Source organism: Phyllobates terribilis, unplaced genomic scaffold (assembly GCF_046119375.1).
Source record: "Phyllobates terribilis strain yellow unplaced genomic scaffold, ASM4611937v1 Scaffold_5__5_contigs__length_657084704, whole genome shotgun sequence".
Classification (NCBI taxonomy): Eukaryota; Metazoa; Chordata; class Amphibia; order Anura; family Dendrobatidae; genus Phyllobates; species Phyllobates terribilis.
Genome location: NW_027362765.1, coordinates 520,462,870 through 520,476,647, shown reverse-complemented (window position 1 = coordinate 520,476,647; position 13,778 = coordinate 520,462,870). Strand labels below are relative to the sequence as shown.

Below are 13,778 nucleotides of genomic sequence, written 5' to 3'. Positions count from 1 at the left end.
GTTTTTAGAGATTTTTCAATATATATATTTCAATGAGTTGTACCTACCAAGTTATCCCTCATCAATACAATAGGGGATAACTTCCCGATCACTGGAGGGCTGACCACTTGGACCCCCTCCAATTCTGAAAATGCGGTCTTACATAGCCCGGTATGGATGAAACGAAATGTTGGCATGGCATCTCTGTTCCATTTATATCCTATGAGACTGCTAGTAGCTGAGCGCTGTATTCATCTGTCTCCAGCAAACCCATAGAGAAAGAATGGAACAGAGATGCTCGTAGCCAGCCTTCACTCCATTCACATGGGGCTATTCTCGAGACTGGTGAGGGTCCTAGTGGTTGCCTGTCAGTGTTTTGCTGAGCCTCTCAAAGACTGCACAGCCTAATGTAGTAATACCTGGAGGAGGTACTTAAGGGGGCTGTCTGGCCTTAGGCTACAAGTCTGCAGTCACTTCATGTGACTGCTAACTTGTGAATCTGCGCGCACTGAGGATTCTCCACTGCCTGCACAGGTAGCGTGTGGTCATGTGACCACAACTATGTGATTTGCATACTTCCGGACACATTTCAACTAGACTGTGTCCGACCTCGCCCAATACACTTGCATTGAACGAGGCCGCACCCATCTAGTCGGCATGTGACCGCGTGTATGCAAATCACATACTTGAGGTCACATTCTCGCTGCTCCCAGCACCAGCACTGGAGAATCCTCACAGCGTGCAGTGCATGCAGTGTGAGAATTCACAAGTCTGCAGTCACATAGAGTGACTGCAGACTTGTAGCCTAAGGCTGGATATTCCCTTTTAAAGAAAAGCTGGAAATACTGTAAGTGGTACCATAGAGATGGAAAAGTCAAGGATGGCGCACAGGAAGACAAGAATGGTTGCTACATAGAGTTTTTGATAGATGATTTTGATAAATGAGGTCCATGACTAATATACTACAGTGCACATGAAAATGAGAATATTTTATTCTCACAGGGAAAAAAATGCAATCAAGAAGTGAAAAACACAAACAAAAAAACTCTCTTTTTCAGAACCATGATTCTTTAAATCTTCTTTTGCTATAAGAGATCTTAAAAAGTTACAGTAACGAACAGCAGGACAACATTGGTCACTTGCAGGAAAGAATGTTCACATGCAAATCTGTTATAAAAAAATGAAGATTCCAAAGTTTTAAAGATATTATTATCTACCTACAGGAGCTTAGCACATCCCTGTCCCCTGGCTTTCTGCATGCTCCAGAATGATTGACAGCTTGAGCCGCTTGTCCCTATGCACTCTCCGATGCTTCAAACAGATGTAGCATCGGAGGAGCACAGTGGCAGCTTTAGAGCAGCTATTAGAAGCTGTATGGAAAAGAGCTTACAAGTGATTTGTACCGTTCTTAACAAATCATCATTTTTTTAGTTAAAGGATAATCCGAAACCCAAAAGTAAATTTCAATTAATAAAGTGGATGCTGCGCTCATCGCACATGGCGCTGCTGGAGACACTGCACAAGGGGAATTTTACCATGACTTAAATTACAAAAGTTATTCGTTTTTATAGATGTCTTTATTGAAATTTACTTTTGCATTTCGGACTAACCCTTTAATGAATGGTGGTATTTATGGGTTAACCCTTCCCACCATTGAACTGTCCATTCACATCCTACAGGAACGTTCTGCTTTCCAATGAAACATGAAAAAATCAGTGCTGTCTTCTCCCAGATTGTGATCATTCTCCTCTGCTCACTCCAGGCTACAAGCAGGGACCCAGTAGCAGGGAGTGTGCACATATTTGTCTGAAGCGACTCTATTAACTTCTTAAATGCTTCTGTCAATAGCAATTGCATCAAATGAGGGGTGGAAGGGTTCTCCCTTTGTCACCCCATGCCAATGACTTGCTATTGCAACCAAAGGCCTAACAATGGCTTCCATGCCTGCAAAGACCAAAGTCTGTTAGATCCCACCACACACTCGCAGGCATGGACAATATACTGCAGCACATAAGTATCACTTGTAAGGCTGTGTTCACACGATGCGTATTTCATGCGTTTCCGCGGCGTTTTTGCAGTTGCGTAAACGCCGCGGAAACGCATGAAAAACGCATGGTAGAAGGGCAGCAATGTTCCCCAATGGAAATCCGCATGTGCTGTGCCCATGATGCGGATTTTTCCGCAGCGTTAACGCTGCGGTCAAAAATCCGCAGCATGTCAATTAATTTTGCGGAAACGCGGCGATTTCGCCGCCATTGACTTGCATTAGAACGCGCCAATTCCGCAAGACAGCATTTGTACTTGCGTAATTGGTGCGTTCTAATGTGCGGATGGTACCCGGGTGTGGAGGAGAGGAGAGTCTCATCCACACCCAGGTACCATTAAAAAAGCTGTAAAAAGAAGAATAAAATAAAAAATAAATGTATTCTTACCTTCTGTCGGCCCGCGCAGCGCTCCCGCTTGGTTCCCGGCACTTGCAGTGAGTTGTAGGACCTGCGGTGACGTCAGAGTCATGTGACGGGTCACGTGACGCTGACGTCGGCAGGTCTTTCAATTCAAAGTTGCCGGCAGCCGGGAGAACGGAGTGAGCAGGACAACGCGGGCCATCGGAGGTAAGTATATACACTCTCTCGGGTCACACTATATAAATCCATGCTGTTTGCATGGATTTATATAGTGTGACCTAGTTATCAAGCACTTTCCAGGTGATGCTAAGATCGCCTGGAAAGCGCTTGTCAATCTGCATGCGGAAACGCATGTGAATCTGCATGTGGATCCGCATGTATTCTGCAGGAAAAACGCATGCACAATCTGCATGCGTTTTTTCTGCCAGGGAGATGCAGAAATGATGCAGAAATTTTCTGCTTCATTTCTGCATCGTGTGCACATACCCTAAATTGGGTATCGCTGTAATCATATCGACACATACTATAAGGCTGTGTTCACACGATGCGTATTTCATGCGTTTCCGCGGCGTTTTTGCAGTTGCGTAAACGCCGCGGAAACGCATGAAAAACGCATGGTAGAAGGGCAGCAATGTTCCCCAATGGAAATCCGCATGTGCTGTGCCCATGATGCGGATTTTTCCGCAGCGTTAACGCTGCGGTCAAAAATCCGCAGCATGTCAATTAATTTTGCGGAAACGCGGCGATTTCGCCGCCATTGACTTGCATTAGAACGCGCCAATTCCGCAAGACAGCATTTGTACTTGCGTAATTGGTGCGTTCTAATGTGCGGATGGTACCCGGGTGTGGAGGAGAGGAGAGTCTCATCCACACCCAGGTACCATTAAAAAAGCTGTAAAAAGAAGAATAAAATAAAAAATAAATGTATTCTTACCTTCTGTCGGCCCGCGCAGCGCTCCTGCTTGGTTCCCGGCACTTGCAGTGAGTTGTAGGACCTGCGGTGACGTCAGAGTCATGTGACGGGTCACGTGACGCTGACGTCGGCAGGTCTTTCAATTCAAAGTTGCCGGCAGCCGGGAGAACGGAGTGAGCAGGACAGCGCGGGCCATCAGAGGTAAGTATACACACTCTCTCGGTTCACACTGTATAAATCCATGCTGTTTGCATGGATTTATATAGTGTGACCTAGTTGTCAAGCACTTTCCAGGTGATGCTAAAATCGCCTGGAAAGCGCTTGTCAATCTGCATGCGGAAACGCATGTGAATCTGCATGTGGATCCGCATGTATTCTGCAGGAAAAACGCATGCACAATCTGCATGCGTTTTTTCTGCCAGGGAGATGCAGAAATGATGCAGAAATTTTCTGCTTCATTTCTGCATCGTGTGCACATACCCTAAAACTATGTAATTTGTTTTTTCCGCATGGTGAGCACTGTAAAAAAATATATATAAAAAACAATGCCAGAATTGCTGTTTTTTTGTAAATCATACCAAAAATTGGAATAAAAAGGGATTAAAGAATCGTATCTACGCAAAAGTGGCATAAGTAAAAGCTACGGTTTGTCCCACAGTGATCAAGCTCCCCCCACAGCTCTGCCTATGGAAAAATAAAGAAGTTATAAGCCTCAGAATATGACGACGTGAAAAAAAATGAGTGTTTTTTTGTACAAAACGAGTACTAGAGAAATTTGGCATTACCATGATTGTGTCGACCTGTAGAAAGAAGTTTACACATCAATTATACTGAATAGTGAACAACTGAAAAAAAAGATGTTTCTACTTTATTTCTCTATTAAAATGGAGGTGTAGGACCCTATGCTCTATACCAGGTATTTCTAGTTAGCCGTTAGTCCCGTTATAGGTGCTAAGTGAGGAATCATATCCATAACTGGATTTTGCCCTTCTTGGGTCTTTAGGTGTCTGTGGTGAGTCTTCTCCAATTCGTTTGGGTGGCTTCACCAAGATCCATGGCTCTGGCTATTGCTTTGGTAATTGGGTCACTTGGATGAATCCCTTTATCCCTCATTCTAGCTCTACATTCTGTATTTTGGACTATATAATAGCTGCTAAGTAAGTGCACCCTATTTATATCCATATAGTTTTCATTAGACCTTTTAAGTGCTGGACTTAATACACAAATTGTTGGATTTTCCTAATTGTCATAGTTCGTGTTGTTTCTGTACAGCTGCATTATGCATTTTTTCGGGAGATTTGAAGTTCTCTTTGCCAATATGGCCCCTATTATCAGTATGCATGCACTGACATATGTATCTCGGTAGCTTTCCTTCATTAATATGGTGCCTAGGACTTCTTTTCTCTGGAGCATGTGCATAGGCATTGATCACAGGGTCTATTTAACCTCCAACGCTTGTCAGTGTAGAGATATTGACATGCGCAGTGGAATCTTTAAAACACAGAACTTGGCGATGCATGGGGCACTGTGAATACAACGGTGTACGTGAGTTATCTATCCTTATTATTGATGCCCATGAGTATCATGATCAATTCATGCACTATGCATGTTTTATATTCTTTTTAGTCATGAAATATTTTATATATATACAGTCATGGCCAAAAGTGTTGGCACCCTTGAAATTGTTCTAGAAAATGAAGTATTTCTACTGGAAAATTATTGCAATTGCACATGTTTTGTTATATACAGGCAAATTGGACATCATTTCATACAAAACCCCAAAAATGGTCTGGACAAAATTGTTGGCTCCTTAACAAACTTGTGGGTAAACAACTTTGTTTCAAGCATGTGATGCTCGTTCACACTCACCGGTAGCAAGTAACTGGTGTGGGCGATATGAAAATAACATGAGCAACCAGATAAAAGGGGAGAAGTTGACTGAATCTTTGCATTGTGTGTCTGTGTGTGTCACACTAAGCATGGAGAACAGAAAGAGGAGAAGAGAATTGTCTGAGGACTTGAGAGCCAAATTTTTTTAAAAACATCAACAATCTCAAGATTACAAGTCCATCTCCAGAGATCTTGATGTTCCTTTGCCATGGTGAGCAACATAACCAAGAAGTCTGAAACCCTAAGCACTGTAGCTAATCTCCCTGGATGTGGATGGCAGAGAAAAATTGATGACAGGTTGCAACGCAGGATAGTACGGATGGTGGATAAGCAGCCCCAATCAATTTTCAAAGAAATTTGAGCTATCCTGCAGGCTCAGGGTGCATCAGTGTCAACATAAACTATCCATCAACATTTGAATGAAATTAAACTCTATGGCAGGACACCCAGGAGGACCCCACTGCTGACACAGAGACATAAAAAAGCTAGACTGCAGTTTACAAAAATGTACGTGAGTAAGCCAAAATCCTTCTGGGAAAGCATCTTGTGAACAGATGAAACCAAGATAGAGCTTTTTGGTAAAGCACACCATTCTACTGTTTACCGAAAACAGAATAAGACCTACAAAGAAAAGAACACAGTACCTACGGTCAAATATGGTGGAAGTTTAAAGATGTTTTGGGGTTGTTTTTCTGCCTCTGGGTGCCTTGACTGTGTGCAATGCATCATGAAATCTGAAAATTGGCAAAGGATTTTGGGTTACAATGTAGTGCGCAGTGTCAGAAAGCTGGGATTGCATCCAAGGTCATGAGTCTTCAAGCAGGACAATGACCTCAACCATACTTCAAGAAGCACCCAGAAATGGATGGAAACAAAGCACTGGAGAGTTCTAAAGTGGCCAGCAAGGAGTCTGAATCTAAATTCCATTGAATACCTGTAGAGTGATCGTAAAATTGCTGTTAGGAGAAGGCACCCATCAAATATGAGAGACCTGGAGCAATTTGAAAAAGAAGTTTGGTCCAAAATTCCAGTTGAGAGGTGTAAGAAATTTGTTGACGGTTATAGGAAGCGATTGATTGTAGCTATTTATTCCAAAAGGTGTGCAATCAAATATTAAGTTGAGGGTGCCAACAATTTTGTCTGGCCCATTTTTGGGTTTTGTGTAAAATTATCTCCAATTTTTGCCTTTTTTTCTCTCTTTTTTTTTTGTGTTGTTCCAATACACAACAAAGGAAATAACCATGTGTATAACAAAACATGTGTAATTGTAATAGTTTTCTGGGAGAAATACTTCATTTTCTGGAAGAATTTCAAAGGTGCCAACACTTTTGTTCATGACTGTATGTTTATAAAATGTATGATGAATTGATGAACAATATATTATTCACTTGTATATCTGCTAACTATTGTATATGTATTATGAGCATTTCTGTGTTAAAGGAAACCTGTCACATGAAAAAACGCTATTAACCTGCATATTTGGGGTTATTCTGCAGGTTAGTAGTGTTCTGAACCTGTCTGGCGTCTGCCTTTAGAGCCCCAGGAGGAAATGAACGTTATCCTTCCCAGCAGCTTTCGGGTTTCAGTCATGGGCGGTGGTGCCGGCGCGGGTTCAGTCACCGCTCTGTGTATATAGAGCGACGCCTGTAAATGCATCCCCTCACACTGACTGACACCAGGTCAGTATTAGGGTCTGCTGACTTCATTTTATATACAATCCATACAAATTGTATCACCAAGAAGAAAAACTCTTGGAATTCTGGAAATCACACGTCATATGCAAATGATGACAAAATTTAAAAAAAAACAAAAAAACAGCCATTATTCAACATAACACCACCAGACCGCATGTTGCTCGTGCTACTGTGAGTAGCCTGCGTGGTCTAAACATGCCACCATGGCCTGCAGTATCCCTGGACTTGTCTCCCATCGAGCAAATCTGGGAGGTCATTGACCGGCAATTGCACAGGGAGCTGCCAGCTGTGGATCTTGATGATTTGCCAAAGTGCATTCATTGTGGCAGAACATTCCTTAGCCAACCATTAATAAGCTCAGTGATAGCAGCCAAGACGTGTAAGTGCAGTGATTTCTGCACATGTCGTTCATACTCTGTACTGAATAAATCAGGATGTTTTCAAAATTTTGTTTCTTTTTTTCATCTGCCTATCATTATTATGTCTCTCCAGCCTGTGATTTCTATAATTTCATGTCTTTTCCTTCTTTGTGTTGCAATTTCAATGTTGTGAAGTGTAGCTATATATACACACTATATATCAAACTTATTTTTTATTGCAATATGGAACAAAATATGATCAAAGGAGAGGAACAGACGACAAGATAAAAGAAGGGATAACAGATTTTTTTGGCCATTGATTATTGTTCCTTTAAATCTTTTATAGATATGGATATGACAAAAATGAAAGGTGATCTTGATCTATCATCAATTAACCAAGCTCCTCATGAGAAAGACTCAATGCTACGCAGAATCCTAGAAGGTAAGTTGTACATTTTAGCATGTTTACCTTTGCAAGTATTGCTATCCACTTCCAGCAGTAATGTGGAATAATATGCACTTCATCCAGAAGACAAGGCTCTACCGAGTCCCTTTCTTGGGATTCTTGGGTGTCCCAGTTATAGATCGAGGATAACTTGCAACTCTGGGAATAAGGCTTTAACATATAGAATTTCAGGCAGCATTTTTCTGTTATGAGTTCATATATTGGGGAGCTACAGCGGGTGAAATAAGTATTGAACACGTCACCAATTTTCTAAGTAAATATATTTCTAAAGGAGCTATTGACATGAAATTCTCACCAGATGTCGATAAAATCCATCCAATCCACACAGACAAAGACATCAAACCATGGATGTCCATAAATTAAGTTATGTGTAATAATGAGAAATGACACAGGGAAAAAGTATTGAACACGCTTACTGAAATGTATTTAATACTTCATACAAAAGCTTTGGTTGGTAATGACAGCTTCAAGACTCCTCCTGTATGGAGAAACTAGTGGCATGCATTCCTCGGGTGTGAGTTTGGTCCATTCTTCCACACAAACGCTCTTCAAATCCTGAAGGTTCCTTGGGTTCCTTCCATGATCTCTGAGCTTTAGTTTCTTTCATAGATTTTCTATTGGATTCAGGTCAGGTGATTGGCTGGGCCATTCTATTGGCTATATTTTGTTTCTCTAAAATAGATTGAGACTTTCCTTGGCTGTGTGTTTGAGATCATTGTCTTGCTGAAATGTTCATCCTTTCTTCATCATCCTGGTAGATGGCAGCAGCAACATTTTATTAAGAATGTCTTGGTACCTTTGTCGTTTCATCCTTCCTTCAATTATATAAAGTTTGCAAGTGCTGTATGCTGAAAAACTGCCCCACACCATGATGTTCCCACCTCCAAACTTCACTGTTGGTATGGTGTTTTCGGGGTGATATGCAGTGCCAGTTGGCTTCCAAATATTGTGTGTATAAGGGCATCCAAAGAGTTCAATTTTGGTCTCATCTGACCAGACTATATTCTCCCAGTATTTCACAGGCTTATCTAAATGTTGTTCAGCGAACCTTAAACGCACTTGAACATGCTTTTTGTTGAGCAATGGAGTCTTGCGTGGTGAGCGTGCATACAGGCCATGTTTGAGTGCATTACTTATTGTTTTCTTTGAAGCAATTGGACCTGCTGATTCCAGGTCTTTCTGTAGCTCTCCACAGGTGGTCCTTGGCTGTTGGACAGTTCTTCTGATAATTCTTTTCACTCCTCTGTCTGAAATCTTGCGGGGAGCACCTAGTCGTGGCTTCTTTTATGGTGAAATGATATTTTTTCCATTTCCGGATTATGGTCCCAGCAGTGCTCCCTATAACCTTCAGTAGTTTAGAAATTCTTCTGTAACCAATGCCATCAGTAGGTTTTGCTAAAATAAAATTGTGGAGGTCCTGAGAGAGCTCACTGGTTTTACCCATCATGAGATGTTTCTTGTGTGGCACCTTGGTAATGAGACACCTTATTGTAGGCCATCAGATGAATCAGCTGATATTATTTTTCACTAAGTGGCAGGATTCCTTTCTTATTACTGATAGATTTCAGCTGGTGTCATGACTTTCCTTGGATTTTTGCATCTCTCTTTCTTCATGTGGTTAATACTTTTTCCCTTGTGTCATTTCTCATTATTACACATAACTTAATTTATGGACATTTAGGGTTTGATTTCTTTGCCTGTGTGGATTGGATGGGTTGTTACTGACATCTGGTGAGAATTTCATGTCAAGAGCATTTTTAGAAATGTGAATAGTTCAAGAAAAGTGGAAGGCACTCACCGGACTGTGTTAAAATGCTTCTTTATTGTTTCTTCTTTAAAAACATCACAAGCTGGGGGGTATATGTCATGCTGTTCTTGACGACGGCCGTTTCACGCTGACACTCACTTCAACGGGTCAAACAGGTATGGGGAATGTAACAAAGGTGATTACTTTTTAATCTAATCAACACACAATGACATCACCAAAAAAGGGGTCGGAATAAGACCCCCCCACACCGCTGCGTACATACAAACAAAACAACGATATTTTAAAACACATCCAAATGTGGATCTTATTTTATTCCAAGATCTATTAATTAAAATGTACTTTGTTCTTTTGAAAACCCCTTTAATGAAGTATTTGTTTTATTTCTTTTTTTTTGTATTAATTCTATCCAGGAAGCAACGCAGCCGGCTATTATGATTTTGATTATGATAGTGCAGGAAAAGGTGTATATGACACATGTGTTGGGGAATCACTTTATGAGATAGTTAGTGATACAGAACAATCCTCGGCAGCAGCAAAATATCGTCCTCCTGTACCTGTTCCAAGACCGTCGCAACTACCAGATACACAGCCGTACATTGCACAGTGTAAGTTTAAGTTGCAATTTTAGGTTGTTGGTGTTTTTTGTATACCTTAAGTAATGTTGGTAAATTTTACAGTATTAACACTGATTTTCTGGCGGAACAATTTATGAACATAAATTATAAAAATCAATTTATAAATTGATCTGTTCCTTTTCTTTTATTTTTTTCTGGCCAATAATTGTTATTTTATTTTGGGAATATGCAATTCATGCCAATCTTTGGCCGGTCTAAACAGTGTAAAAAGATATACAAAAATGAATGCAAAAAAAGTAGTTTAAAATTTCATATTGTTATATTTTATGAAAAATTCAGTTTAAATATTCACAGTACTTTCAAAAAAACCTTTCTCCTTTGAGAGATAATATTCTGAGTAAGCAATCTGCAGATCTGTATATTTATCAATTATGTTTTCTAACCCCAAAAATATTGCTCCAAGGTGCAAGGTATCAGGTGTCTCGCTTCCGTCTAACTAGCTGTCACTGATCTATTTCTAGGAGTAGAGAGTCTGAGATGGATTACAGGAATAGAGGAGGGTCTTTGTGCCATTGCTCCTGTTCTCCTGTTTTTCAAGGCACACCCAGACATAATAGAGAGGGGCAGGCTTTTACTGCAGGCAGACTAGCAATTGGATGATGATAGGCTCAATGCATCCTGGGAAAGGAAAAGGAATTTTCAGCATTTATAGTCATTGGCATAGCATGGAGGATGCCAAAGGAATGGTTGATCCAGGCGCCAAATTCTATGGGGGTGCCAAATTTTGCCCTTTGCCCCCACTGCCATCTCTTATTAGAGTGCAGTGATGCACATTGCGTGCTCACCGGGAGGACTGTGAGCCAATTTACTAAAACAGTCAGGTATTACTTAGAAATCTCAGTAGGTGTTGCAGGTTACTGTGCAGAATGGAGCAGTCAGGATGAGTTTGTCATTGGCCGTATATGCTCTGTATAGGCAGTGGTTAAGATGACAAAGCTCTCAGATAAAGTCAGCTTTGTTATTTCTGTTGCTTTTTACGCACCTATCGCAAAGTACCCATGAAATTTCATCAGCCAAGCACAGGAACCCTCTGAATAGAGAGATAGATAGAATTGATGTCGTGTAGCTATGTCATTTCACAAGTCCCCTACATATTACAAACTTGCACCCTTTAGTGCCTTTCATGTGGAGTTTATTCTACAGCTTTTAGGCTTGTTTAACAAATAAATAAATGAATAATTAAATAGAAAAAAAATAATAATGTGGGCAGGGCCAGCTCAAGGTTTTTGTGAGCCCTGGGCGAGAGTCTCAGTGGGCCCCTTTAACACATACCATGATTCATGATGCACAGATACCGCAGAGAAATATATATATATATAGTACAATGCCAAAGCTTTCGTTTCTTACATTACATGAGCGATATCTATTGTAAATTCTACAAAAGCTCAGAAACCGGCGAATCCTCGCAGAGTACAGTGCAGACCGGACAGTATAGTCCTCCATACAGTATTATGGGCACCACATAGTCCTCCATACAGTATTATGGGCACCACATAGTCCTCCATACAGTATTATGGGTCCCATATATTGCTCCATACAGAATAATGACCCCACATAGTGCTCTGTACAGTATAATGGGCACCACATAGTCCTCCATACAGTTTTCTGGGCCCCATATATTCCTCCATATAGAATAATGGACCCCATATAACGCTCCGTGCAGAATACTGGTCCCCATATAATGCTTCACGCAGGATACTGGTCCCCATATAACGCTACATACAGGATACTGGTCCCCATATAATGCTCCATACAGGATATTGGTCTCCATATATGCTCCATACAGGATACTGGCCCCCATATAATGCTCCATACAGGATACTGGTCCCCATATAATGCTCCATACAGGATACTGGTCCCCATATAATGCTCCATACAGGATACTGGCCCTCATATAACGCTTCATACAGGATACTGGCCCCCATATAACTCTCCATACAGAATACTGACCCCCATATAACACTCCATACAGAATACTGGCCTCCACACAATGCCCCATGCAGGAGGTCACCTCTCCCCCCATATAATGCTCCAGGCAGGATGTCACCTCTCCCCCCCATATAATTCCCCATGCAGAATGTCACCTCCCCCCCCCATATAATTCCCCATGCAGGATGTCACCCCCCCATATAATGCCCCATGCAGGATGTCACCTCTCCCCCCATATAATGCCCCATGCAGGATGTCACCCCCCATATAATACCCCATGCAGGATGTCACCCCCCCATATAATGCCCCATGCAGGATGTCACCTCTCCTCCCCCCATATAATGCCCCATGCAGGATGTCACTCCCCCACATATAATGCCCCATGCAGGATGTCACCCCCCCCCATATAATGCCACATGCAGGATGTCACCTCTCCCACCCCATATAATGCAGAATTCAGGATGTCACCTCTCTCCTCCATATAATGCCCCATCCAGGATGTCATCTCCCCCCCATATAATGCCCCATGAAGGATGTCACTTCTCCCCCCATATAATGCCCTATGCCTCCATACATATAAAAAAAAAAAAATCAAATACTCACCTCACTCGTCACCTGCTGCCGCTGCTCAGCTCTGGACGCCAGCGTCGCTGGCGTCTTTCCGCTCTGCGCTGTGACGGCTCAGGAGAGAGCGTGATGGAAAGACATCACCGCGCCCTCTGACCTGAGATATCACAGTGCAGCAGCCACCGAAGGGACCCTGAGCGGGAGGGGGGGGGTGCCGGCACCACACAGCTCACGGGTCCCATAGCGCACAGGGGTGCCCGATGGTGAGTGGGCCTCCCCCTGCTCAGGACCCCGGCACTTTCCCGGGTGCGCCTGGTAATGACGCCGGGCCTGAATGTGGGGACCCCCCCTATTTTTGATAACCAGCAAAGGTAAAACAGACAGCTGGGGCTGATAGTATCAGGCTGGCAAGGTCCATGATTATTTGGCCTTTCCCAGACTAAAAATACCAGCCTACAGCCGCCTCAGAAGTGGCTCATCACATTAGGTGCACCAATTATGGCGCTTTGCCCGGCTCTTCCTTCCTGATTGTCTTGGTGCGGTGGCAATCGGGGTAATGGGGCTTCGGGTTGATGTCAGCTGTGATTTGTCCAAAATAACAGCTGGCATCAAACCCTGGTGTTAGTAATGGAGAGATGTCTATCAGGCACTCTCATTACTAACCCAGTAAACAAAAAAATAAACACACACAAAAAAATACTTTATTTAAATAAACACTTCCCGACACTTTCCCTGGTTCACCAATTTATTTAAAAAAAAAACATACAAATCCACCGTTTTCCACCGAATCCGACGTAGTCCACAAATGGACACCTGAAAAACATAAAAAGCGAGAAATAAAAACAAGACACTGCCCCCCATTCTCCCAATTTATTAGAAAATAAAGGTCCCACTCAGGTCCGACGTAGTCCAGAGCTTCCCATGGTGTTCCCCGATTCCATCGATAAAAGCCTATGGAGACTCGTTCTGTGTCTCCATAGGCTTTTAGCAGCAGCCACTGCCAGCTCTCGATGCGCTCTGTGAGACCCGGTGGGTCTGAAGAGCGGTGACTGAGATCACCGCTATTTAAAGCCGCTGGGTCTCGCAGAGTGATTGTTTTAGCATAGTGATTATGCACCATGATTAGCAACATGATTGTTTTAGCACCAGGAGCTTATCATTGCTAGGACACAG

General features: G+C 42.3%; 1 protein-coding gene across 3 annotated transcripts in view; it reads left to right on the top strand.

Annotated features, from left to right (window-relative positions):
- The window catches only part of PIK3AP1 (phosphoinositide-3-kinase adaptor protein 1), a 153,385-nt gene that overhangs the window by 81,010 nt on the left and 58,597 nt on the right, over window positions 1–13,778 (top strand). For all 3 annotated transcript variants that reach the window (XM_073685714.1, XM_073685715.1, XM_073685713.1), the window contains exons 9-10: window positions 7,587–7,682; window positions 9,885–10,079. In XM_073685714.1, the coding sequence (XP_073541815.1) occupies window positions 7,587–7,682; window positions 9,885–10,079 (291 nt within the window). The remainder of the gene's footprint in view (window positions 1–7,586; window positions 7,683–9,884; window positions 10,080–13,778) is intronic.